At 33.0% G+C, this 26228-nt stretch overlaps 2 protein-coding genes and 1 long non-coding RNA gene across 4 annotated transcripts; 1 reads left to right on the forward strand and 2 right to left on the reverse strand.

Moving 5' to 3' along the window:
* The first annotated feature begins 4270 nt into the window (after positions 1 to 4270).
* LOC121214570 (uncharacterized) lies at positions 4271 to 4813 on the forward strand. Its single transcript, XM_041088345.1, has one exon. The coding sequence runs from the start codon at positions 4271 to 4273 to the stop codon at positions 4811 to 4813; it is 543 nt and encodes a 180-aa protein (XP_040944279.1).
* A 2377-nt stretch (positions 4814 to 7190) lies between these two features.
* On the reverse strand, positions 7191 to 8413 carry LOC107909727 (uncharacterized). The gene is made up of 2 exons (XR_001687330.2): positions 7411 to 8413; positions 7191 to 7257 (listed from the first exon to the last, which is right to left on the reverse strand). It is a non-coding gene; the product is annotated as an uncharacterized lncRNA (long non-coding RNA).
* Positions 8414 to 8559: 146 nt separating this feature from the next.
* On the reverse strand, positions 8560 to 11926 carry LOC107908267 (E3 ubiquitin-protein ligase RGLG2). Of its 2 annotated transcripts, none has more exons than XM_016835497.2 (12): positions 11591 to 11926; positions 11181 to 11490; positions 10926 to 11010; positions 10683 to 10823; positions 10477 to 10590; positions 10286 to 10383; positions 9953 to 10032; positions 9769 to 9874; positions 9519 to 9646; positions 9257 to 9422; positions 9050 to 9106; positions 8560 to 8924 (listed from the first exon to the last, which is right to left on the reverse strand). In XM_016835497.2, exons 2-12 carry the CDS (start codon positions 11442 to 11444, stop codon positions 8844 to 8846), a joined length of 1320 nt encoding a protein of 439 aa, XP_016690986.1. In that variant the 5' UTR covers positions 11445 to 11490; positions 11591 to 11926; the 3' UTR covers positions 8560 to 8843. The 2 variants fall into 2 exon arrangements, with proteins under 2 accessions (XP_016690986.1, XP_040944836.1); XM_041088902.1 differs by having other exon boundaries at positions 8578 to 8924; positions 11570 to 11926.
* Between the last annotated feature and the right edge of the window lie 14302 nt (positions 11927 to 26228).

The following is a 26228-nucleotide window of genomic DNA, read 5'->3' on the forward strand; positions in this document are numbered from 1 at the left end:
AAAATCGATTTAGAAACAATGTCTTTAAGCATAATGAAATTTTTAATTTTTTTTTCTTAAAACCAAGCCCTTATGATATTTTTAGTAATAAACTTTAATAGAAATTATACATGTGCTTTGTGCGAAGGCAGTCTAGGTCGTTTCCTGATTTTCAATCAATCAATCAATCATCTCTACTATCCTCAAACCCCGAATCACTTTGAATGTGAGCTTAAACGAATGGATCGGTGCACAAAATGAAATTTTTATTTAATTTTCAATAGGAAAGTTTCTCTCACAAACCAAAAACTATGAGTATTCTTGTGAAAAACAAAATTTATTCTTTGAAATAAATTACCACTATTTTTCAACAAAATATTGATACTAAAAAGCTATTTCAATAAGTTAACTCACAGTTCCTATTTATAGAGAAATTTTGCAAAAATTTTGTTTGAATAATGTCTAATTAAATAATAATATTTAGATAGAAAATACAATATATTAGTATATCTAGAATACAAGGGGCGGCGACACCCCTAGTAAAATACTAGGGTTTACCACCCTTATCATGTAACAAGTCCTAATTAGGTATTTCATGTATTAGGTCCAATTATATGTGTTTCATGAACTTTTATACAACACTTATAATTTATCCAACTCAATAGTTATTTTCTATTTCCAAAAATATTATTTACTTACTTAATTAATTAAACTAATTTATATTAACTAAATTAAATTTTCAATTACATTATTTTCTTAAACCAATTTTAATTTTGTTAAAATCATAAAAGTCATGACAACTTTACCGTATTAGAATCTATGCGGAAACTAATTTAATTTCCTTATTCAACAATTCTACAATAATTTTTTTTTTTGAACTTCAATTGTTTAATTACAATCAATTAAATAATAATTCGAATAAACTAAATTAATTTTAAGTCATCTTTTTACTTAGGGAGAAAGCGCATTCCCTACAAATAATTATACATGCAATCTATTTCTCTTACTTATCATTTTCATTCATTCCACAATTTACCAGATCTTCATGCAATTCATTTTGGGTTATCTCGAGCTATCGCAGGGAGGGCTCAAATAATTTGTAATTAAGTTCCTACTCTTCGCCTATTAATTACAATTTATTTAATCATAGAATCATTCTACTATAGTATCATAACTGAACTCTCTTTTATTATATATCATTACAAAAGTCACTTTATTATGTGTTTGTCCAATGACATTGTCATTAGTGTGTTACCATTATAGGATGGCATTGATCATATTGGGATAAAATTCATTCTCCCAATATAATCCTATTTTATCTCATGACTTACATTACATCTTCCGATTATGAAAAATTCAATTTTTCTTATGATAAATGTGGCGACTTTCAATTTTCATCAATAATGTAATGCCAACGAGAGAATACCATTTACCCTTTATTGGGTTATGAATTCCACTAGTGTGGAATGATGCTACATCATGCAAAAGTTGTATACCCAATGCAACAACTTTCAGTTCCTTATCTATTTGAACTTAGGCTTTCATTTACATCAAAGTATATGGGTCACGCATACATAGTTCATCATCCACTCAGGATTAAAGTATGCCACACTATAAATGTCACAAGTGATTAAATCCATAAATAGATCTAGAATAAATTTAATTTGAGTGCTATCTAATGTATTGTCAGTCCAGACAATGATTTCTATGTGTCTATCTTTTGGGAGTCATCCACTCCAATGCCCAAGATAAAGCATCTCTGCAATTGGACTTGATAGACGACATAATAGTCTTTTAGTAGATTTGCTCAATTTCACTAGGCTATAGATTGTTTAGGTTATTTACTAATATAAGTTGTCTTCTTGCACTATGATCTGACCACACAATACAACTTAATATTAATTAAATATTAGATACTCAATAAACCAATATTTACTTACATTTTACTTTGCATACAAAACATTAAAGACATATATTAATGATATTAATGTATAATAGAATTTTATTTAAATAAAATTACAAATATTTATTAACGAATATACTACACTTAAAATCATCAACTCTTAATACTCATATGTTTTACCCAGGATGATAATGTTTCTAGTTGGTGGCATAATCCCCCTCTTTTTATTCGTCATTGGTTATGTATTAACAATCTTTAATTCGAATGATAGTTTTTAGATGCACTCTCTTTCCGCTCGTCATCTTGATGAATGATCTTTTAATGAGGCATATGTTGTTTTATCAACAACAAAAAAAAGTTACAAAATTACATAATAAAATAGGATCTACAGCTTTAAAATTTTGAATTGTACTTGTTCATAGGCTCAGCCAAATTGTCCAAGCTGACTCTAATTCAAAGTATAAGCTTCATTGCTTATATAGTTATAATTATAGATGGTTAATTCATACTTGTTTTAGGACTGTTGATATTTAAATAAAAAATAAAAAAAATAAATCTACACTATTTTTAATTCAACTTTCAATAATTTTATTTTTTTATTTTTTTTAAAAATTTAAATTTTAAAATATAAACAAATTAAAATATATTTTAATGTTTGTATTATAATATTACATACCATAAATTTAATTTTTATGAGATATCACCGCTTCTGGCACGAGTCTTAGGTTTCTGTGATTATTTTTTTCTTGGTTTTCTAGGTATTTTTTATTTCTATTGTTTGATCTTCCACGTCTCTCAAGGATCTCTTCATTTAGTCATTCGGCTAGTGGTAGTGTTCTCTGGCTCTTTAGTCCTGCAACCATGGAGACTGAATTAGCACAGTTATCGATAAATGAAGAAGAAGAAGAAATTTTACAGATCTAGGCTGATTCAAGGAAGCAAACAGATGTGGGAGATTACCAGCTTGTGGGATGTTTCTTAACAGCTAGTATCATTAATTTTCCAGCTATGAATAGGACTTTAGCAAATTTATGGCATCTCATCTGTGGGGTATAGATCTGAAATTTGGGGGAGAAAAGGTATCTTTTCACGGTTTTTCATAGTATGGATATGGAGAGAGTTTTAAAGGGTCTTCCGGGGATGTTTAACAATCATTTATTAATTCTGAGCAAATTGAAAAGAGGTGAAGATCCGCTTAAAATACCTTTAGTTTATGTTCCGTTTTGGTTACAAATCCACAATGTTCCAATTAGTTTATTCTCTGAGAATCTAGCGAAGCTACTTGGGAACTTTATTGGAGCTTTCTTAGAGTATGATGGTTCAAATTTGGGTAAGGAAAATCGCAATTATATGAAAGTTAGAATGTAGATTGATGTTAGGAAGCCATTAAGAAGAAAGAAGCAAGTTATGTCAAACGGAGTATGTTCGTACGTCAAGTTTAAGTATGAACGTCTAACGCTGTTCTGTTTTTTCTGTGGCTGTTCGAGACATAATGACTCTTATTGTGATACAAAAATGATGATTGGAACAGATTTCATAGAGATGGGCTGGGATCTATCTTTGCGGGCACTATCACGTAGAACTTTATCAATGAATAGTATCTGGCTACGAGAAGATGAGGATGGGGATAAAGAAAGAGGGTGGTTGGAGAATAGATCAGGGGGTTGAACTCAAGAAGTGGGGATCCTAAAGAAAGCAAAAAGAAAACCATTGATTCAATATTGGGGTTTAGCCTAGAAGGGAGAGGATTAGCTATGGATAAACAAAAAGAGAAATCATGGCCCTATCAGACGCATGCGTTAATAAATCATGACCTGGAAGATGAAGCTCTAAGAGGGGAGGAGGGGAAAAATGAAACAGGGGTGAGATGGAAGGTCAAAATTTGTTATCATTGGCGGCTACCAAGAAGTTAGCCGACCAGGCGTAATGAAAATCTTAAGCTGGAACGTCAGTGGTTTGGGGAGACAACGAACGGTTCGAAGACTTCAGTATTTACTGAAGATAAAAGATCCCTAAATATTCTTCTTCATGGAGAAAAACTAAGAAGAAAGCAGATAGAAATAGTTCGAAGGAGATGTGTGTATCTCAATGGTATTAAAGTTGATCCTAAAGGTACAAGGGGAGGTTTATGTTTAGCTTGGAGAACTAATGTTGATATAATTCTATGTAGTTTCTCTAAAAGACATATTGATGTGCTAGTTGAAGATAACAAAAAAGGAGCAAAGTGGAGACTCACAGGATTTTATGGATCTCCATACGTTCAGTATAGGAATGAGTCATGGGAGATTTTGAGAAGCTTAGCCACAGGAATGGAAATGCCTTGGCTGGTTTGTGGAGATTTCAACAAAATAATGTATGGTTGTGAAAAAAAAAGAGGCTTACCCAGAGATGAAAAAGAATGGAATGCTTCGGAAAACGCTTGAAGATTGTCAATTGTATGATGTGGGTTTTGAGGGTAGTTGGTTCACTTGGGAAAGAGGTAATCTTCCAGAGACGAATATACGAGAACGACTTGATAGAGGAGTTGCTAACATGGGTTGGATTACGTTGTTTCTAGAGGTGAAGGCCCAATATCTTATCCACTCATTCTCAAATCATTGTCCTCTTCTTATCGATACTACGAAAAATAGAGTTAAGGTACAGAACAGTAATTTTAAATTTAAAGCTTGGTGGTTAATGGAGGAATCTTTTATTGAGGTGGTAAAGGGTATTTGGGAGAAATCGTCAGGGGAATTGCTGCAGAGGTTGGAAATTTTGAAAATAGGGTTGAAGATGTGGGCTGGAGAAATTCAAAAAACTAGAAAGAAAACTAAACAGGCTCTTACAAAAAAACTAGAGGAGTTGGTTGAAGTCGAAAGGGATGATGAGAATTTAGCTGAGCTGATAGAGACTATAATAAATTTGAACTTTGAGATTGAAAAAGAAAAATGATATTATGAACAAAGAGCCAGGATTAATTGGTTGAAATTTGGGGATAAAAACACAAAATTCTTTCATAGTCAAGCTTCACAACGGAAGAGGAAAAATTCTATCCATAAGCTGATGAACGAAGAAGGAAGAGAGTTGAAGCTTCAGCAAGATATTGAAGGAACTGCGCGATCTTATTTTCAAAATCTATTCACGACTAGGAGAAGAAGGAATAATGATAGTATAATATCAGGGATTGAGCAATGTATTCAAGAGGATGATAATCAATTTCTTACAGTATCATATACAAAGGATGAAATCATGGAAGCAGTTTTTGAGATGGGACCAACGAAGGCACTAGGGGAGGATGGCTTTCTAGCGGTTTTTTACCAAAAGTGTTGGCAGATTTTGGGAGAAGATGTTATTTCTTTCTGCTCTCAAATTTTGAACGAAGATATGGAGGTTAGTTCAATAAATTCTACAAATATAGTTCTTATACCCAAAGTTAATAATCCTTTGTCAATGTCGCAACATAGATCGATTAGTCTATGCAATGTACTTAATAAAGTTATTACTAAGGTAATAGCAAGTAGACTTCGAAAGGTTATTGGAAAATGTATTGATGAGGCCCAAAGTGCTTTTATGCCTGGTCGATTAATTTCAAATAATGTGATGCTAGCATACGAAGTACTGCATAAGTTAAAACAGAAGAGACTGGGGAAAAAAGGATTAATGGCTATTAAACTTGATATGAGTAAAGCTTATGATAGGGTTTAATGAAGTTTTATTGAAGAAGTTATGATAAAGATAGGGTTTGATCTTAACTAGGTGAAGGCTATCATGAAATGTGTTTCCACCGTTTCCTATTCAGTTATTATTAATGGACATAACGGGGTTAAATTCACGCCATCTAGAGGATTGAGACAAGGCGATCCACTTAGCCCATTTTTATTTCTCTTATGTGGTGAGGGATTATCAAGCTTATTGAGGCAGGCAATGAAAAGAAGCACTTTAAAGGGAGTGAGGGTAAGTAGGAAAGGGCCACAAGTTTCCCATCTTTTATTTGCTGAGGATTGTATTTTGTTTGGAGAAGCAACAAAGAGGGGTGCTAGCATTTTCAAGAAAATCTTAGATGAATACAAAACTCAATCGAGACAGTGTGTAAACTTTGAAAAATCCTCAGTATTTTTTAGCAAAAACACGGAGGAAGAAGATAGAAGGCAGATTGTTAACTTATTAGGAGTAAGGAGGTCGAATGATCCAGAAAGATATTTGGGACTACCTAATATGGTGGGGCGAAGAAAGAAGGCTGCTTTTCAAAGTATGAAGGACCGGTTCAAAAAATGCATCGACAATTGGAGCATCAGATTTTTATCACAAGGTGGTAAAGAAGTTTATATAAAGGCCATTTTACAGGCTATTCCAACATATTCGATGGCCTATTTCTTATTTCCTAAAACACTCTGTGATGAGTTGGAAAGTATTGTTGCTAAGTTCTGGTGGTAGAAAGAAAAGGGTAAAAGAGGAATTCATTGGTGTAGTTGGAAACATCTCTGTTCATTAAAAGAAGACGGGGGTATAGGTTTTCGTAATTTTGGTCAGTTCAATACTGCGTTATTAGTGAAGCAAGGTTGGCGTCTCATTAATTATCCAAATTCTTTATTAGCCAGAATTTTAAAACCAAAGTATTACCCGCACTCTAGTTTCTTAACTGCAAAGCTGGGAAATTTACCTTCTTTTACCTGGAAAAGTATATGGGCTGCAAAGGGTCTTCTCCAAAGAGGGATGTGCTGGAGAGTGGGCAGAGGAGATAGGATATCCATATGGGATGATAGCTGGATTCAGGGGGTTGACAAAATTGAAGCATATAACAGAACAAACAGAGGTGAAATACAGTTACTTTCGGACCTTATTGATTCTTCTAATAGAGAATGTACATTGGATCTGGTTAATAATACCTTTCAAGAGGACATTGCTCGGAAAATTCTTCAAATTCCCCTTGTAGAGATTGAGCATGAAAATTTTCAGGTTTGGAAAGGAGAATTATTTGGTGGGTTCTCAGTCTGTAGTGCCTATAAACTATTACAAATTGCTAACTCGGATCCTAGTTACTATTTATTACAAACCGAAATAAAAGAATTTTACAAGAAACTGTGGAACCTACAGATGCCATCAAAAATTGCATTTACAATCTGGCGGATCTCTTGGGATTTTTTACCAAACTTTGTTAACCTCAGAATCAGGAGAGTTGTTTCAAATGACATATGTCCTCGATGCAGTTCTGCGGTTGAAGGTAGCCTCCACGTCTTCCGAGAATGTCCTATAACAGCCGAAGTTTGGAATTTGTTAAAATTCTCTTGGATTATAAATAACATAAGTCAGTCTATGTGGGAGTGGCTAACCTGGGTCTTCAAGAGGAGCGACAAGGGCCAATGTCTACTATTCTGTTACGCGTTATGGTGGATATGCTTCTCCAGAAATCAATTTATTCACAAGAGGAAAATCACAACAGGAAGGGCTTTAGTACTTAATATTCAAAGATACATGGCAGAACAGGAAGGATTGAAAGCCTTAAAAAAATGAGAGCATATACAGAAGCTATAGGGTACAGGAGGCCCTACCGAGAGTCAGGATCCACTTTGATGCAGCGTACGACAGCAAACTTTCAGTTCAGCGTCTGGCCTTGTAGGACGGGATCTGAGGGGAAATGTTAAGGTTTTAAAGACGGTTATCCATAGAAACGTTCCTTCTTCTTTTGCGGCAGAGGCATATGCATGTTTAGACGGTGCAAAGCTAGGGGTTTTACTAAGGATCCAGTCGGTAATTCTTATGGGGGATTCAAAAACAGTAATAAAAAATGCCAGGAGAATTCCACAGATAAATCAGTCATCGGAGCCATTATTAGAGATATTCAGAACAAGAAAGCCGATTTTCAAGAACTCATTTTTCAGTATACCCATAGATCGGAGAACATGGATGCTCACAGATTAGCAAAGAATGCGCTTGAGAAAGGAGAAAATACTTATCTGGGAGGAGTAGATCTGGAGAGCCACGCTTTTGCCTCAACAGGAATTTGGTCAAGAAATCCAGATTGATGAAATGTTTCACAGGAAAAGAAAAATAAAAACAGATAGCAGAAGTGATATATTAATGCTTTGGGGACTGCTATTGATGGAACGTTAGAGCTTTGAAAATGATAATTCAATAGACGCTATTGGAGTCCAGTTGTTCCTTGATTTGACTGGGTTAGGTGTTAAATTATTTTTTCTCTTTTATTGCATTTCAGTTTCTAATAAAGTAGTCAGAAAGTTGATAGTCTTTTTTTCAATAGGTTTTTAATGTAGTTTAATTTTGACAGACAGTTGGGCCACTGATTGGGCCGACTATTAGCTTTGTTTTTAACCTATTTCAATAAAATTCCAGTCTTACTTTCAAAAAAAAAAAAAAAACTCAACTGAGCTTGAACCAAGCACTGTTAAATCATTCTTTTTCTTTTTTTGTCCAAACTCTCTACTTCAAACCATTCTAATGTCTGATGTGGGAGAATGGTGGGAAGGTAGCATTCTAATTTTATCTCGTTTTCGTTTTTCTACCGAGAATATGTTAGAACTTTTTCCATTGTGAAAATAAGTAAACAGTACTATATATTTGCTTCAGCAGACTTTATATGTATATATCAATGACACCCAAAGGAAAAAAACATTGAAACACCCCCCCCCCGCCCCAAACCAAAAAAAAAAAAAAAGAGAAAGAGAAAAACTCATCAAAAAGAGACAATTATAACAATCATAAATTAATCAAAAAAGAATGAAAGCGATCTCAATCCATTTGAATTGTTCAATCTCCCAGGATATTGGAACTCCATTCCCCACAGACCTCCCCTGTACATGTTGGAATTGCTTAGAATTGTAAAATCTCATCAATGGATATGTATATATATATATATTCAGGTTAGAATGACTGAATGGCTGATCTTTCCTTTCTTTTGGAATTTGAAATACCGGACTCAGCTGTAACCGAAATAAAAAATGCTGTTTAAGAGAAGGGGTGCAGATCAATAGAGTCTGATTCGCGTTTGGATAGTTGTACGACATATGGGGCAAAGTTGCAGATGTTCTCCACAGTCACAGCAAGTCTGTCAAATTTGAAGGATTAATAAAATGAACAAAAAAGAAAAGAAAAGAGAATTAATGATATCACTACCCGTTATATTGTATGATTTTATGAAATGAGTAATGAGAAATACAGAAAGTAATCAACCTGGTGTCCACAACCAAAGGCCATATCCTTGGGATTAACAAGACAAATGGGGCAAACCTGTCAAATTGCAGGAGCAAAAGGGAAAAGAAAAGGATTAATACCTTATGGTAATGTCTTTGTTACTTAAGACATCTTTACTTTGTTTTAAGTGCTCGTATTTAACGCTCATAATTGAGTCCGAGTGTTATTTTCATTGGAATGGTGTACCTGGTGATTGTCGAGGGAGCTTAAAGATGGAGCAGTGGCTGAAGTATGATATCCAGAATAAGGAGATACATTCTGCTGGAAACTGCTTGTGCGTGAATAAGGGTTTGGGGTACCATAAATGGGAGGAGGGAGGGGAACTCTCTCTGTAGTATCTCCCTTCCTTCTTCTGATTTTAATGGTACAAAGATAACCAAAAAGATACTAATTAATACATTTAAAATAAATGATCATGAATGGATGTCAAATAACATAAATAAATTACCCCAATAAGCCAAGCTCAATCGTTGCTTTATATTGAGAAGGTATTTCCATCAAGGCTGACAGTGCAAATTCTGCCTGCTTTCTTGATGGATTCATGATGTTCGACGTTATCTCGGTGAAGTTCACAAACTAGCATGATCGAAAACAAAAAGAGTTGCCATTCAACAGATCTAAGTTCCACTTTATTCTCTTTTATACCAAAAAACAAAGTTACAGTTTGCAACAATTACAGCAGATAAAATATTGTTCACCTGAAAATTGTCAAAGGCACGAGCAGGGATGTTATCGTCGAACTCCCTCATCATGTCCCATGGTCCATCACCTACCCCAACTAGGACAATTGACAAGGGGAATTCACTGCAACCAAATGACTATGTGAGGATATATATTTGGTGCTAGGCAATTTAAAGCATATAGGAAGTTGATGAGACTTACCTTGCTTTTACAATTGCATCAATTGTGTTTTGCTCTTGGGGGCTAAGTAGACCAGGCTGTGTGTCAACACTTCTAGTCACCTAAAATGTGCGTAAAGATAAGACAGAAGAGTTGGAGAGCTGAGATCATCTGTGTTTTGGATGATTCATCATAAGAGTAAAATCAGAGTTCTATCTTTTACTATCAATTCTTATTCCAATCTCATTTATTGTCCAAACCAATGATGATTAACATGATCTACTTTCTAATGATGAAATTTTGTTACTCTAATCTAGGCTTTTGGAGTGAATGCCATTGGTATTGTACAAAACTGAAGTACTGTTGTGAATTTACCTGCCCATCAGCAATTATCAGCAAAACATGGTACTGACCACCACTTTGCTCAACAATAGTCATCGCCATTTCAATGATGGGTGCAAAAGATGTCGGTCCTGCCATAAGAAAATACAAAGGATCGCCGTAAGAACCAACTGCTTCGACTTATATAACAAGAATAAGCTAATGAACCAAGTAAAACAGGGCACCTGCAAGTCGAAGTTGAGGAACAATTTCTCTGTATCGTGCGAGCACCTCCTCAAATCCTTCACAAAATATCTCTTCTGGATAGAAACTGAAGACGTCTTGATCATGTGTTGATGCTGGCAAATATATGAATAGTGTCGTCATATAATCCGAATACCGAAATCAAATCAATGTAGAATGGTAAGAAAACAATTTGGATGAACCTTACCATCTCCAAATCCATAACAGGGAATTAAGTTATCCTCGTCAAAAGCAGATAAGCTCCGTCCAATAATCGTTATAGCTTGTTCGTAGGGATTTTGACCATGTCCGATGTGATGCAAGCTTCGGTGGTTGAATGACATCGCTCCTGGTTTTCCATGACAGTTTAAGCATGGTGTATTGCAGATCATTTTGAAAGAAAAAAACAACAATGAATTTATAGGCATCTGATGGTGTTAATGAGCAATACCTGTCCATTCGTTGCTCTTTGTGAAATCAATACCAACAATAAGATTAGAGGACTCAAGGCCAGCTTGTGCAAGAGCAGCAGTAACCTGTAATCATCAATTTCTTACATGTCATTTCTTTATAATTCGTTAATCTGTTTGCTTTCCAGGGCCTTCATGTTTGACAGTAAACAACAATCACACCATTTCTCCATATTAACCAATACAAAAGAACAAAACAGATAAAAACTCAAAGAATAGCAGAACAGGAAGCTAACCTGGTCCAATGTCTGGTAGTTATCATCTATCCTTGAGTATTTCCTCTCCATAGTCCTATGTACACACCCAGGCGTTTGCGGTACATAATTATATGACGGCGATGGTGCATAACTAGGATGTTGCGGCGTGTAGTAATAATTTTGTTGAGGATATGCAGATTGTGGTGGCGTGGGGTATCCGAAAGGACTCCATGAATCTGTACCACCTGACCTGCTAGTTCGAGACCTCCTTCTGCTACAACCCTTTGAGATTTTGCTTCCCATAACTAAATATAATCGACAGATTAAGCTTACTCCAATGCTTCCCCTCCTGCAAACCAAAGTAAAGTCCATTAAAATCATTGTTAGTATTGAATAGGCTGAAAATCTTGACACACGTGACAATATACCTCAAAAACCTGTTGATGTACCTTTGAGGGTTGAACCAAGAGTTGGGAAATGATAATGGTGAAGGATACGAAAAGGTTGTACGCTTATTGTACTCTAATTCTATTAAAGTATTTAAATGTTTCAGATAAAAACAAAATTTCCATGGGAAATCAAGAAAATGCAGAAAAGGGTGGGGGATAATTAATGACCGGTTCAAAGGTTATGCAATCAATGGAAAGTTCTTGCAATGAAAAAGTGGAAATTTGAAAATTAAACACTTCAAGGAACTCCAAGAAAAAACAGTCAGAGAAGAAATTCTAGCTGACTTTTTTTTTTCTCATCTGGTGATGAACACGCAAGTAATAGTTACAATCTTGCGGATGAAGTATTTTACTACATTCAAAATATTTGATATTTTTAATCGAAATTTTCGTCAAAATTAATGAAAGTGAAAGTGATGCATATACATATAAAATTATAAATAGGAATCATATCTATAAGAAACCTCACCTGCAAGAAATTAATCCGCCAATCGTATTCAACCAGAATGGTTAGAAATCAGGACATAACTATAGTTTTTTTTTTTTTAGCAAGAGAAACGAGTAGGAATTATCCGGACATTAAATCCGAGACTTTTTCTATTTCACCTATAGCTTTAGTCAACATCGATGGATTTTAATAAAAGATGAATAAGTAATTATCTCTATCAAAAATAAATTCAATTGGACATTCTTTTATTAAGTGAATTATATTATTATAAGATTATTTTTATTTTTTTATATTTTATAAATCAATAAAAAATCGCATTGTTACACTCCCATCCATGTGAGGACACGTCACAAGCCAAAAGGATACCCAAACAGCAAGCCAGTCCATAGTGAATCAGGTAGTGATTCACATATCCTACCTTCCGGGACAACCACCCAAACAAGTCCAAACCATCTAGTACTCGACCTTTCAAGCTTTCATTGGGAATGTGATGTTGTTGGTCGCCAAACATCACGTGGGTTCAACTGCTCTATACTGTCAAGTCAAAATGAATGACAGAATTTGTCCCATCATAGACATCCTCATCCCATCAAAGACCCCGCCCCATGTGTTCGGCAATAATGGCTAAATGACAAGCTCAACACATTGACATCACCTCACACGGGACCCTCACCTATAAATTTCTCTAGGAACAATGAAAGAGGATCAACTCAAAAGAGAGACCAATTCAATATTCTGTCAACTTACCTTCAGCTTCCAAGTTTATCACTTTCCTCACTTTCACTCCTTATTGCTTCTGGCTCTCCATCTCAATTGGGGGAGTCGACCTTCGCAGCACTCACCACTCTCTCCTTCATACTTCCTCCTTGTTGTATTACTATATCAACATTCACATAGTAAAATTTGTAAACCAAAGACACTCTAAATCCAAAATCTTTAAGTTTAGTATTTGAACTATTAATTTGGTTCTTAAATAAACTTTTAATGAATATATTTATTATTTTAAACAAAAATAAATATTTTTATTATATAAATTTTTCATCAACATCATGATTGTACCATAATTTAGTTATATATAAAAGAAATGCTGTAAGAGTTTCCCTCATTGATGGTTGTCCAACTGTCTTTGTCTTCTTTCCTTTAATCATTAGGATGGTTAAATTGTAGTTTTGATCCTTCTATTATGTTCACATTTGAAATTTAGTTTTTATATTTTAATTTGTTATAATTTAGTTCTCTATTTTGATCGTGACATTAATTAATTCAAATAGTTAACACAAAAAAAAGTCTATTTCATAAGTTGAAATTTGCAATTTTAAGAAAAAATATAATCTCGTTTTAACTGAAATAAATTATATGTTAACTATTTAAATTAGCTAATGACATTATAAAATTATAATAACTAAATTTATATTAAATTTTAATTTTAATTTTAACATAATAAAAATATCATAACTATAGTTTGACCTAAACATAATCATTTATCATCTAATTTAATAAAATATTAATATTTTGTTTTAATTTACCCTAATAGCGAAGTTGCATACTTTTGAAAGGAAGGTCAGAGAGCGGCACGTGGAATACCAGTGTGAACAGTGCCTCTAATTTCCATCTGACCTTGGAACCGACGTGAGTTCCATGCAAATTTCGTCATCTAGTCAATAGTGAAAGTCAAATGTTTTTTATATAGCAAATTATTTAATATAATTTTAGTGAAGTTTTTAGTCTCCACAAATAAAATCAATAGTTAACGAATGTCTTATTAAGATATAATAAAATATTTAAAATTAAATATTATATATTAATTTTTTAAAACTATTTACTATCAGTATAACAAATATTTATATTTTTATATATAATATTTTATATGCATATATGAATATATCATACTTAAATTGAATATTACCCTAACATATATATTACTACATAATTGCTTTTTATTTTGGAATTCAAATTAGGAATCACAATATAGTTTTTTTTACTTAATAACAAATTTAGTCATTAACGTTTATATATTTTGTCAAAAAGGTATTAATTGTATTTTTTAGTCTTTTTTCATCAACTTTTATTCTTTTTTGAAATTAATTTTTTTAACAGATTTGATGAAAATACTGTTAAAAAGGTTAACAGGATAATGTGGAATTTCATATGTAAAATATATTTAATAAGATGTAATTTATTACTTAGATAACCCAATAAAATAATTACATGTAAAAAATAATTAAAGAAATAAATAATTCATGAATTTAAAAAAATAAATCTTAATTAAAAGAAAATAAATGTAATTATCTAAAAATATGTTTCAAAATGAATGCACACATTCAGTATTTTCAGTTTGATTTATTAATTATCTTTTTGGAACCTCTTAATAAACAAACATTTTGAAACATTGTTTTTAGATAATTATGTTTATTTTTTTAAAAATTAAGAGTTATTTTTTTAATTTCATGTATGATTTATTTTTACATATAATTATCTTATTGGATTACCTAAGTAATAAATTATATCTCATTCAAACGGTTCCACATTAAACCCATTAATTTTTTTAATGGTACTTTCATCAAATTTATTAGAAAAAAACAATTTGAAAAAATAAACCAAAGGTTAATGGCCAAAAAAGGTTTAAAAATACAATTAAAGCCATTTGAACAAAACAGGTAAACATTAGTGGCCAAATTTATTATTAAGCATTTTTTAATAATCTAAATACCTGTCACCATTTTGAAGCTTCTTCTATTTATTTTCGACATGATGAAAAGTTTAGTCATCAATGTTTATAATTTTTTGGTTAATATGATTTTTTTTAGTTAAATTTGACTGTTGGCTTTTCAAAAGAAGAGTTAAAACGTTTTTCTTTAATGAAAATACTAATTAAAATATTAATTTTCTACTGATGTTAGCTGACACATATACTTTATATTGACAAAACATTATTTATCTTATATGTAAAATCAACAAATAATTTAAAAATCATAAAAATATTAAAATAAAAATAAAAAATTCATAAAAATTAAACTCTATCATGAAAATCAGACATGAAACGTAGATTGTAAAATAAAATGAATGATACAAAATATAATAATACTATTGTTGTAATTTTTGTCATGTTTTAAACTTGTTTGAACTAAAAAAACATGTTATACAAGTTTTAGTTAATTCAAAAATCAATTAAATTAATCCAAGTTAAAAATTTTAGGCTTAAGGGTCAAAAAAGTCCTTAGCAAAAATTAAAAAATCAATTGAGTCATTATAAAAAAGGTGCATCCAATTGAGCTCTTAGTGATCCAAAAAAAAAATATCGATTGGCCCCTTTTGTTTTAACGGAAACTTTTAGTTGACCTCTTTGACCATTAACCTTGTTGACATGGTTGATAGAAGCCACCAAAAACTGCCATGTGGCACTATGCTAATGTGGCATGCAACTTTAGTAAAAATAAAAAATATTTTTTAAAATAATTATAATGAGCATATATAATAAATCGGGACAAATGGTTATCCAGATTCATTTTGGATGAATGCAAAATTAAAAAAACTTCAAAAATTATAAAAAAATTTTTAAAATGATTACTTTTTTTAAAAACTATAGATTCATTTTCAATAATATTTTTTTATATTTTTGAAGTTTTTTTAATTTTGCACTCATCCAAAATGAATTTGGACAACTATTTGTCCATATTCATTATATATGCACATTTTAATATTTTTAAATATATATATATTTGCTGACGTGGCATGTGGTAATTTTTTATAACTTATGTTAGCCATGTCAACGAGATTAACAATCAAATCGGTCAATCGGGTGCACTTTTGGATTACTAAATGCTCAATTGAGTGCACTTTTCTCATAAAAGCTCAATTGAGTTTTTTTTATCTTTATCGAGAGTTTTTTGACCTTTTTAAGTCAAAATTTTATAACTTTGATTAATTGAGTTCATTATAATTTAGTTTGGTTGAGCGTTTGAGCGCTCTTATTTGTGAGTAGATTATGTCGTAATTGATCAAAGGGAAAAGTACACTGACGGTCACTCAACTTCGGTTAGAATAACATTTCAGTCACTAAACTTTCAAAAGTGACAACTCAGTCACTAAAATTTATGAAAATTACAAACTAGTCATTAACGACCATTTTTCGTTACAAACATAACGGAGAGCTAATGTGGCCTGTTAACTAGCTATGGTGGAAACCCACCCATTTTAGAAGAACTCTACCTGGGGCAGCAGGTGAAGAAGAAGAGAAGAAGAAGAAGAAGAAGGCAAGAAATGAATATACCCATTGCGATTTCAGCGTGCTACTGTGGAAATCCTTCCAATTTAAGGACTTCTTGGTCCAATGGCAACCAATGTAGGAGGCTTTTGGGGTGTAAGAAGTATGGGAGTGGTTTTCAAAATGCATGTCACTTTTTCGCTTGGCTTTATCCACCATTGAAAGCCAAGATAATGGAGGATGCAATGAGGGAGAGAAAAACATGGTTGATGGTGCTGTTGTTTGTAATTTTGTTGTGGTTATTGAAATGAAAAACCAACTTATGGTTTTTTTTGGATCAGTTGTTTTAGTGATTGTTGGTATTGTTCAAGAACCAGCTTATGTGCAAGAAGGAATCGATGTTAATTGGTTGAAGGGGTTTAGGGTGAGTTAAAAGTATGTTATCTGAAATTTGCTTTATGTAATGGATGTTGGAAAGTTTAATTCATGAAATCTTTGATTTTGTTTTATGGAATGGATTAAAAACAAAAAAAAACAACCTATTTTGTACCGATGAAACAAAAGCATAAAACATTGCAAAACATTGTAATTCATTCATTAATAAAGGCACTATTTACAAAAACAAGATCATACTATATGACTTGTAACTACATTGTTTAGAAGGCCAAACTGTTTCCAAATTTACCTACAATACAATTGATCTTAGTTGAATTGTAGGCAAATTTACAAAAAAAGAATGTAACTATCTGCCTAAGTTTAGATATTAGTAGCAATAATATGAAAATTTACAAAAAAAGAATATGCCTAAGTTTAGAAATCAATAGCGTCAATGTAGCTATCTGCCTAAGTTTAGATATTAGTAGCAATAATAGGCAAATTAAAAAAAAAAGAATTTGCCTAAGTTTAAACTTCCATCTTCCAAGTTTGGTTTACAGTTATCAATGGGTCTAAGACAGAAGACTCTTAAGTAGAAGGAACCCATCAACATATGGTTGGTTGTCCAATTAGTTTCCTCTTGAATGGAAGCTTTTCTCTTCAAGTAGTTTTTTGATGAGTTAGGGCAACAAGTTGATAAGTTTGCAGTATATGTTGGTTATAAACACCAACTGTGTGTATTGTGACCTACAAGAACAAGTCAATGTTTTAAAAACAAGATTTGAAAATGGTTTTCTTGCATAGGGGAAAATTAAAAATTTAAAAACCGACTCGATTTATGATATTTATAGCAATAAACCTTAGACCGAAATCGTTTATGTGTTTTTGGATAAGCGGATCCTAGATATTTTTTGGTTTTCAACCAAACAATCTTCTCTGCCATTCTCATACCACGAAATGCTTCGAGTATGGGCTCGAACTAATTGAATCAAAACACAAAACTAGAAAAAGTTGTCTTTCTTTTTTTAGGTGAAAACAAAAATTATCTCTTCTTTAATAAAAATTGGTGAAATTGTTATTTTGAAAAAATATATTTAATAGTTGAGAATAAATTCTCCCTATATTTCAGCAGAGTAATGATCGCCTCTAGACCTACTAACATCCAGAATGAGAATACTGCATAAAAGATATAAGATAAGCGGTGTCCGCAAGTATATGGGTTAGGTTGTAATATAGTTACAACAAAGTAGGTAAGTACTCCGAGGATCATACCCAAGGGAGGCGAGTACTAAATTAATTCTAACCTAAACATAAATAGATCTAATTAGTACTTTAAATAAATCATATTACGATAAAATATAAATAGAGATTTTTGGGGTTTTATAAATAAAGGAACAAAATAACATAAATGAAAAGAACTTTAGAAAACTAATTTATAAACTCTATCAAATCTAGCTATCAGTGATTAGCTCGCTTTGGTGATCATAACTAATTCCTATTTTTAGATTTCTATTAAATCAACTAGTTATTAACCTAGCAAGATCTCTCGAACTTCCACTAAACTAATGAGTCAGCAAGAACTACTTATCTCTCGACCTCACAATCCAAACCGGTTTGAGGCCAAGGTGTTCACAGATAGGCCATACCAATTTTGGGACTTCCTAGGGTCATCAAGCCTAAGCTTTAAGTTCTTCCTCTCCTAAACAATTGATTCGTTAAGAAAACCCTACATAGTAATTAGTTAGTCACACCTCCACTTGCTAATCCCCCATAAAAGGATTAGTTCCTCATGGATCTCATAAACACAATAAACTTAACAAATAATATATGCATAAAGAATAAATCAAGAATAAGGTTTAAAGAATCTTGAATTGTATTGATTGATGTAGTAGAAAATCCACAAGATTTGGTTCGAATCTACAAATCAGCTTCTCTGAATAACATAAAATAGAAAAGAACTGAAACAAACCTAATGCCTAAAAGAAAAAGAAAAACTAAAGACTAAATTTATAAAGAAAAACTTAGAATATCAAAATTCGTTCCTAACAAGTGTTTAAGAGCCTATTTATAGAGTTAGGCTTGCTGTCATCCTCAACCCTAGGTCAGCTGACGCTCACATATTTAACTTTTGATTGTGTTTACCACAATGCCCCTAGCTCGTAAATGTTTCTCATACAGGACTGATGTCGCAACACCCTAGTGTCTGTGTCGTGACATCGAAGGCAATATGCTCAGGTTCAAGGTAACTTTAGGGGTGTGTTGCGACACTGAAGGCAGTCTCAAGACTCTTGCATTCTGCTCCCTATGTTGCGACATTGAACTTCTCGTGTTGCAACACAATAATTAATATTGAGTTTATATGCCCTCAGATGGTGTCCTGCACACTCACTAAGTCCACTAGCTCACCTTTAAGCCTTATTCGTCTCTAAGGTCAATAAAAGACTCAAAATACACTTTTTATTAAATTTAAACAAAATTATGAAAACTTAGCTAAAACATAATGAAAAATGCTTGTATTCAAGCTCCTCAAGTGCGAAAACTAGTTTAATTTGTTACACTGTATTACGACAAATCAAACTCCCCCACACTTAAGTCATTTCTTGTCCTCAAGCAAAGCAACAAAAACTGAAAATTAAAAGACGACCCTTGAGCAAGTATAGTACAAATGTTGGTTTCGAATTACATAACTAGGCATTTCATATTTACACATAATCTTGACATGATATATAACTGACTTACTACTTTTGATATCAAACACCTAAGTTCAATATATTACGAGGTAGACAAATGTTAAGGTTTTCAAACGTGTGAGTCCATCAATAAATCATATAGGTAATTTGATTATCCTAGCAGAATACAAATAGTCAATAATACAATTGTTTAATATAATGTCAATTCATAAGTACGTCTACCTAGATGACATAAGACTTTTCGGCTTGTAATGTTCTGAAGCTTGGGACAGGTTTGTAATTCAAAAATAGTAAGCATCAAAATAGTTTCAAGCACGAAAATAGTTTGGCACATCATATTCTTCCCTATTCTCCCCCTTAATAACCCTTACCCGCTCATTGTCTTATTTCTCCTTCTCTTACCTTCCCTATTTCTCCACATAGGAAGTCACTACATAATATAACAATTACGGCTATCTCACGAGTTTTTGTGCACTAATGAACGAGCTTTTCTACTTTTGTGACTTTGTCACATTTTTTTATTTTTCAATACATATCACTTATAAATGCTTTTACTTTTTAAGTATTTTTTTACTCATTTTGATTTTCTTTTTGAATTTTTCTTTTGTTTCACATATTGTCTAACCTATAATCACTATATCACATTGATCCTTCCTATTTCACTCTATTTTTTAAAATGTCCATCGTAATGTATCTATTTAACCCTCAATATGCATGGCCAGACATCTATAGTCATGCAGATCAGGACCAAAGAAAAAGGGTAAGTACAAATTGATATTTTGGTTTGGGTTTTGTACGAATATTCATCAAGAAGTATTTTTTAGCTTAAAAATAGGTACTAAGGAGGAATAAATAGGGTTAGCTTTTTGGCTATAGGTGGATACCAAACAAAGCCTTAGGTCATCCCTAGGTATCTCAATATTCACAAACTTAATCAATCAAACAATCACAAGTTCAACAATGTATCATGCATATTAACATGTCTATTTCCCGGTACTCTATATCATTTGGTACATTCAACTGCTCAATGTCTATTTACAGTGTAATATATAGAACTTAGTACTCTAATAATAAAAAATTTAAAATCATCTATTATCATGCCAAGCTTATAGTAAATACAATCAACCTACATACATACTCCTAACCAATCACTTATATTTCTACAAGCTCAAACACACAATTGATAATAAAAAATAAAGAAAAGTATAAAATTTTTTAAAAAAATTCGATGTTACTCCCCCACACTTTAGATAACACATTGTCCTCAATGTATAGCCCTGGAAGGATAAAGAAAGAAATTACCTGATTGATCGTGGTAGTTTCATAATCTCTTGGTCGTTGCTCCTTTCCATTTTTTCGCTAAAAGCTCTAACTTGTTATGTTTCTTTCATGTGGGGTTCCTAAAACAACTTAAAATAGAAAAATGAAGCAAATAACAACCTACTGTTAATCTTACTCGTAAAAATAAAAATTAAAAAGTATCCCAAATATAGTCTTTAAACATTAACAGTTAAAAATTTCAATCCTCCTCCTCAAAAATCATCTCATCAACCTCTTCTCCTTCTTCATCCCCGCTCTCTTCCTATTCCTCACTTTCCTGCTCCTCTTCTTCTTGCCCTATATGCATTGGACCGAACATATCCGACAAATAATTGGGTACTCTAATGTTGTTCTACCATGCAAATGCTTGAAAAAATGGGCCCAACTCTTTCATCTAGTGTATCATCCAATCTAACTTTTGATGACTACTCTCGCCAATTTCTTGCCGAGTTGTCGACTTTGCTTTCCTTGAAATGAGGCTGTAGTAGTCATTTTCTCTTGTTGACGTTTGTTTCACTCATTTATTTGTTTCGTATGAAGCTCTATGTACTGCATATACAATGTATCTCATATGATACTTCTGGATGGCTTCATAAATTGTCCAATGGACATCATTGAGACGCTTACTCTTTTGCACAAGGCTGTCACTAAATGGGGAAAGAAGGTCCCAACTTTTTGGCCGCTAACACACCATTTCATATATTGATATATTCATGTTCTGATGCATACCTATTTTTCTACAAAACTACTCGAAAAGCATTAAAATTAGAGACATTTAGAGCAGGAGTAGTTCGGGTGCATATAAATTGGATCCACATTTTTGCAACAGGAAACATTATCAATGGATTAAAAGATGTAGGAATATTGGTACCTGGGCGACATTTCCTTTCACCCTTCCCTTCTGTTAGGTAATTTATAACATTGTCCATATTTATATCTTTCAATATTCTAAGTCTATTTCTTCTACAAAATCTTTTTCATAAAACGGTGTGTTATAAAATTCACATATAACTCGAGCGGTGAAGAAATCCCGTAAATGCTTTGTCTTAGTCCCTGCACTTTAAGGAAAATCACACACAAAAAAATTGTTGCAATTGAAGAAAGGAGAGTTTAGGGTTTAAAGAGATTTTGAAAGATTTGAAAGAGTTTAGAAGTTAAGAAAGGTCTAAGTCTTAGGTTAAAATAGTTTTTAGGTTTTAATAGGGTTTTTTAAGGTTAAAAATTGGGTTAAAACATGGATTATGTCGTCGGGTTGCATAATCGGTTCAACTCGACCCTGTAAAAAATTGCAGCGATGTTGTGATACAAGGTTCTATGTCTCGACACCCTTGGTAGGATGCTATTGTCGCGACACCGGGGTTTATTGTCACGACACGCTTTGAAAATTTTGAAAACTTGGGTGAACTACCCTCTGTGTCGCGACACAAGAGTATTGTGTCACAATATGGAGATGATGTTCTCGATTCTATTGATTCTGGTCTAGGTGTCATGATACAGGAATACCCTATTGTGACACCGACTCTGTTTTCACCCAAACTTTCTATTTCCAGAGCGTATTGATTTCTATTAAAAAATTTTAATAAAAATTAAAGTCTAAACTACCGATTAATTAAGAATACAATAATATACATAAAATTAGAACTTAATTAAAAATGTCAAGTTTTATTGTCGGATTCATCCGTCGGCTCTGTTAGTGTATCTGTGGATGCTTCTTTGGTTCTATCAATATTCGTCCAGCGTTTGTCATGCCACTCAATCTTCCTTCTCTTATCTCATTCTTGAAACTTGTTTTTCCAACCTGCACTTATTATAGAGAACACTTTTCCTGGCTCAGGGTGCTTAGGTTTTCGGATAGATATTTCATAACAATGTTTTCCTAACTTTTCCTTATCTCCCCTACTCTATTGGTGACCACATTTAAAATTTTATGCTTCACCATTGATCTTCACTATTAATTTTTTTTCTCTAGGTCAATGGTGGACTTTGGTGTAGCTAAAAAGGGTCTACCCAACAGAATGGGTATTTCACGGTCCTCTTCAAAATCTAATATAACAAAATCAATCAGGATAATAAAGCTCCTCACTTTAACTAATACATCTTCAAGCACTCTTTTAGGTTGTACTGAACACCTATCTGCTATTTGTAGTGTAATCTGTGTATATTTTAGATCCTCTAACTCGATTTTTTATAAATAGATAAGGGTATTGAATTAATGTTGGCTCTTAAATCACATAGAGCTTTATGAAAATGGATGTTCCCTATCTCTATAGGTATCATAAAACTTCCTGGGTCTTTTAATTTTGGGGGATGTGTTTTGAAATAATCACATTACGTGAGGCGCTTATGTTAACTTGCTCTCCTATTTTTACTTTCCTACATCTAGACATGATTTCTATTAAGTATTTGGCATACTTAGGGACTTTCTCAATTAATTCAATTAGAGGCAAGTTACATTTAGGGATTTAAATAATTTTAAAAAACTTACAAATTCTTTCTCATCCCATCTTTGTTTCTCTTCCAACCATGAAGGGAATGGTACCCTTATCAATCCATATTCCTCTATGGGCTTATCTTTCGGTTCAGTTGCCGGCTCGACTACTTCTTCAAGTTTCAGTTCAACATCAGCTCCTTGAGGGTTTTCTTGAAGATTTTATGAATCCTCCTTATTTTCCTCTTGAGTGAGTTTTTCCAGGCTACTCAGTACTTTGCCTGAATGAAGCGTGATTACTTTCACTTGCTCCTTTCCCTCTTTCCGAGGAGTGTTCTCTGTATTACTAAAGATTTTGGTACCAATTTGTCATTTTATATCTCTCATTATACTCATCAATTGGCTCATTTGATCTTCTAATTTAGTCAATGTTTTTGTTGTATTAGTGTACTCAGATTGCACTTATTTTACTTTAGTTCTCATTGACTTTATCTCCCACTTGATCTGATCCAAGCGTTGACCACATACAGTATGGCCATTTGGGTTGGCCCTTTCTTGAGGCTTTTATAAATAAAGAGGTTGATAGTTATCATTTTTAAGTTGGTTAAAACTACTACCTCCTCCTTTGTTTCTTCCCTATCTTAGGTTCAAGTGGTCTCTCCATCCAGGATTATAAGTATTTGAATAAGGGTTTCCACCCATATTTCCAATGTAGTTCAAAACCTCAGTGGGATTGTTGATGTAATGGAATGGCGGTTTATTTGCTCCATACATTGATGATGCACTGGTTGAAGACTCTATAAAGTAAAGTCTGTCCACAATCTGTTGGTCTCTATCATTCTCCTAGACAGCTTTTACCATAGATGGTTTGTAGCCATATGTATAGCACTAAGTTGGCCACTAGTAGGAGTTCATCGTCATATTTTCTATCAACTCATACATATTATCATATGTTCTATTCACTAGGGCTCCTCTTGTGGCTCCATGTAGTCCTGAATGCGCTTGTGCATCCAACTCGTTGTAGAACATTTGCAGTCTTAACCACTCAGGTAATCCATGGTGTGGGCATCTCTGGATCAGCGTTTTAAAGCTTTCCCAAGTTTCATGAAAACTTTCTCATTCCAATAGTTTGAATGTTTCAAACTCTCTCTTCAGTTGGACAATTTTTCTAATAAGAAAGAACTTTTGTAAGGATTTTCCTACGAGTTCATCCCATGTTGTAATACATCTTGGTGCCTACGAGTCTAACCAAGAGAAAGCGTTATCAATTAACGAGAAGGGTAACAATCGAAGATGAATAGCATCATCAGTGACCCCATTATATTTAAAGTATCACAAAGCTAAAAGAACTACTTTAGATGTTGATTTGGATCCTTCGTTATTGTGCCTCTTAACTGTAAATTATTTTGGATCATCTAGATTATTGATGGTTTAATCTCAAAATTATTAGTCGTGATAGTTGAACTTGTTAGGCTTCCTTGAACCATCTCCACACTTGGTAGCACAAGTCCCTCAAGGTTCTTTCATTTCAAGCCATCTTTACATTTGCGGGTAGCTACGGTGGTGGTGGTAAGTCCTCTGGTTTATTATTGTTAATCTTATTAAATAGTGGGCTATCTCACGGTGGGAAATTTCCTACAGCAGGTGGTTTGTTCTGTATTTGTTGTTGTTGTTGTTGTTGTTGTTGTTGTTATTGTTGTTGTTGTCGACGATTTCTACAAATTATTCTCTTTGGACCGGTGGCTGGCTCTATAGGTGTTCCCCTACTACTAGTCAAACACTGAAATCAAAAAGAAAACAAAAGCTTTCAGTAAAAATAAAAATAAAACTTGTATCTATAATTTAAATATTTCCTAATTATTCTATTAAATACAAAGATAAAAATTAATCTAATGACGTTCGCTCCTCGACAACGGCGTCAACAACTTAACCACCTTCGAAAGCACTAACGTCTAGAGTGAGAATACTACACAAAAGATATAAGATAAGCGTGTCTGCAAGTATAGGGTCAGGTTGTTCTGAGAATCGTACCTAAGGGTGACGAGTACTAAATTAGTTCTAACCTAAAAACAAATAAATCTAATTAGTATTTTAAATAAATCATTTTAAGATAAAATATAAATAGAAGTTTTTGGGGTTTTATAAACAAGGGAACAAAATAACATAAATGAAAAGAACTTTAGAAAACTAATTTATAAACTCTATCAAATCTAGCTATAGGTTATTAGTTTGCTTTGGTGGTTATAACTAATTCCTATTTTTGCCTGTTTACTCAATCAACTAGTCATTAACCTAGCAGGGCCTCTCAATCTTCCACTAAACTAATGAGTCGAAAAGAACTACTTATCTCTCGACCTCACAATCTAGAATGGTTTCGGGCTAAAGTATTCACGGATAGGCCATACCAATTTTGGGTTAATTCCTACCTAAATGACTTCCTAGGGTCGTTAAACCTAGGGTTTAAATTTTTTCTCTCCCAATCAGTAGTTCCATTAAGAAAACGCTACATGGTAATTAGTTAGTCACACCCCCACTCACTAATCCCCCATAAGAGGATTAGTTCCTCATGAATCTCATAAACACAATAAACTTAACAAATAATATATGTATAAAGAATAAATCAAGAGTAAGGTTTAAAGAATCCTAAATTGTATTGATTGATGTAGCATAGAATCCACAAGATTTGGTTCGAATCTACAAATCAGTTTCTCCGAATAACATAAAATGGAAAAGAAGTGAAACAAACCTAATGCCTAAAAGAAAGGAAAAACTAAATACTAGATTTATAAAGAAAAACTTAGAATATCAAAAGCCATCATTAACAAGTGTTTAAGAGCCTATTTATAGAGTTAGGTTTGTCGTTGTCCTCAACCCATGGTCAGCTAACGCTCTCGTGTTTAACTTTTGATTGTGAGGACCAAAATGCCCCTGGCTCATAAGTATTTCTCGTACATGACCGATGTCACGATAACCTAGTGCTTGTGTCGCAACATTGAAAGTAGCATGCTCAGGTTCAGGGTAGCTTTAGGGGTGTGGACAATCTCGAGATTCTAGCATTTTACTCATTATGTTATGACATCAAACTTCCTGTGTTGCAACACAGCGATTAGTATTGAGTTTATACGCCTTCGAATGGTCTCCTAGACACTCACTAAGTACGTTAGCTCACATTT

The sequence above is a fragment of the Gossypium hirsutum genome, chromosome D02, assembly GCF_007990345.1.
Source record: "Gossypium hirsutum isolate 1008001.06 chromosome D02, Gossypium_hirsutum_v2.1, whole genome shotgun sequence".
In the NCBI taxonomy this organism is placed as follows: Eukaryota; Viridiplantae; Streptophyta; class Magnoliopsida; order Malvales; family Malvaceae; genus Gossypium; species Gossypium hirsutum.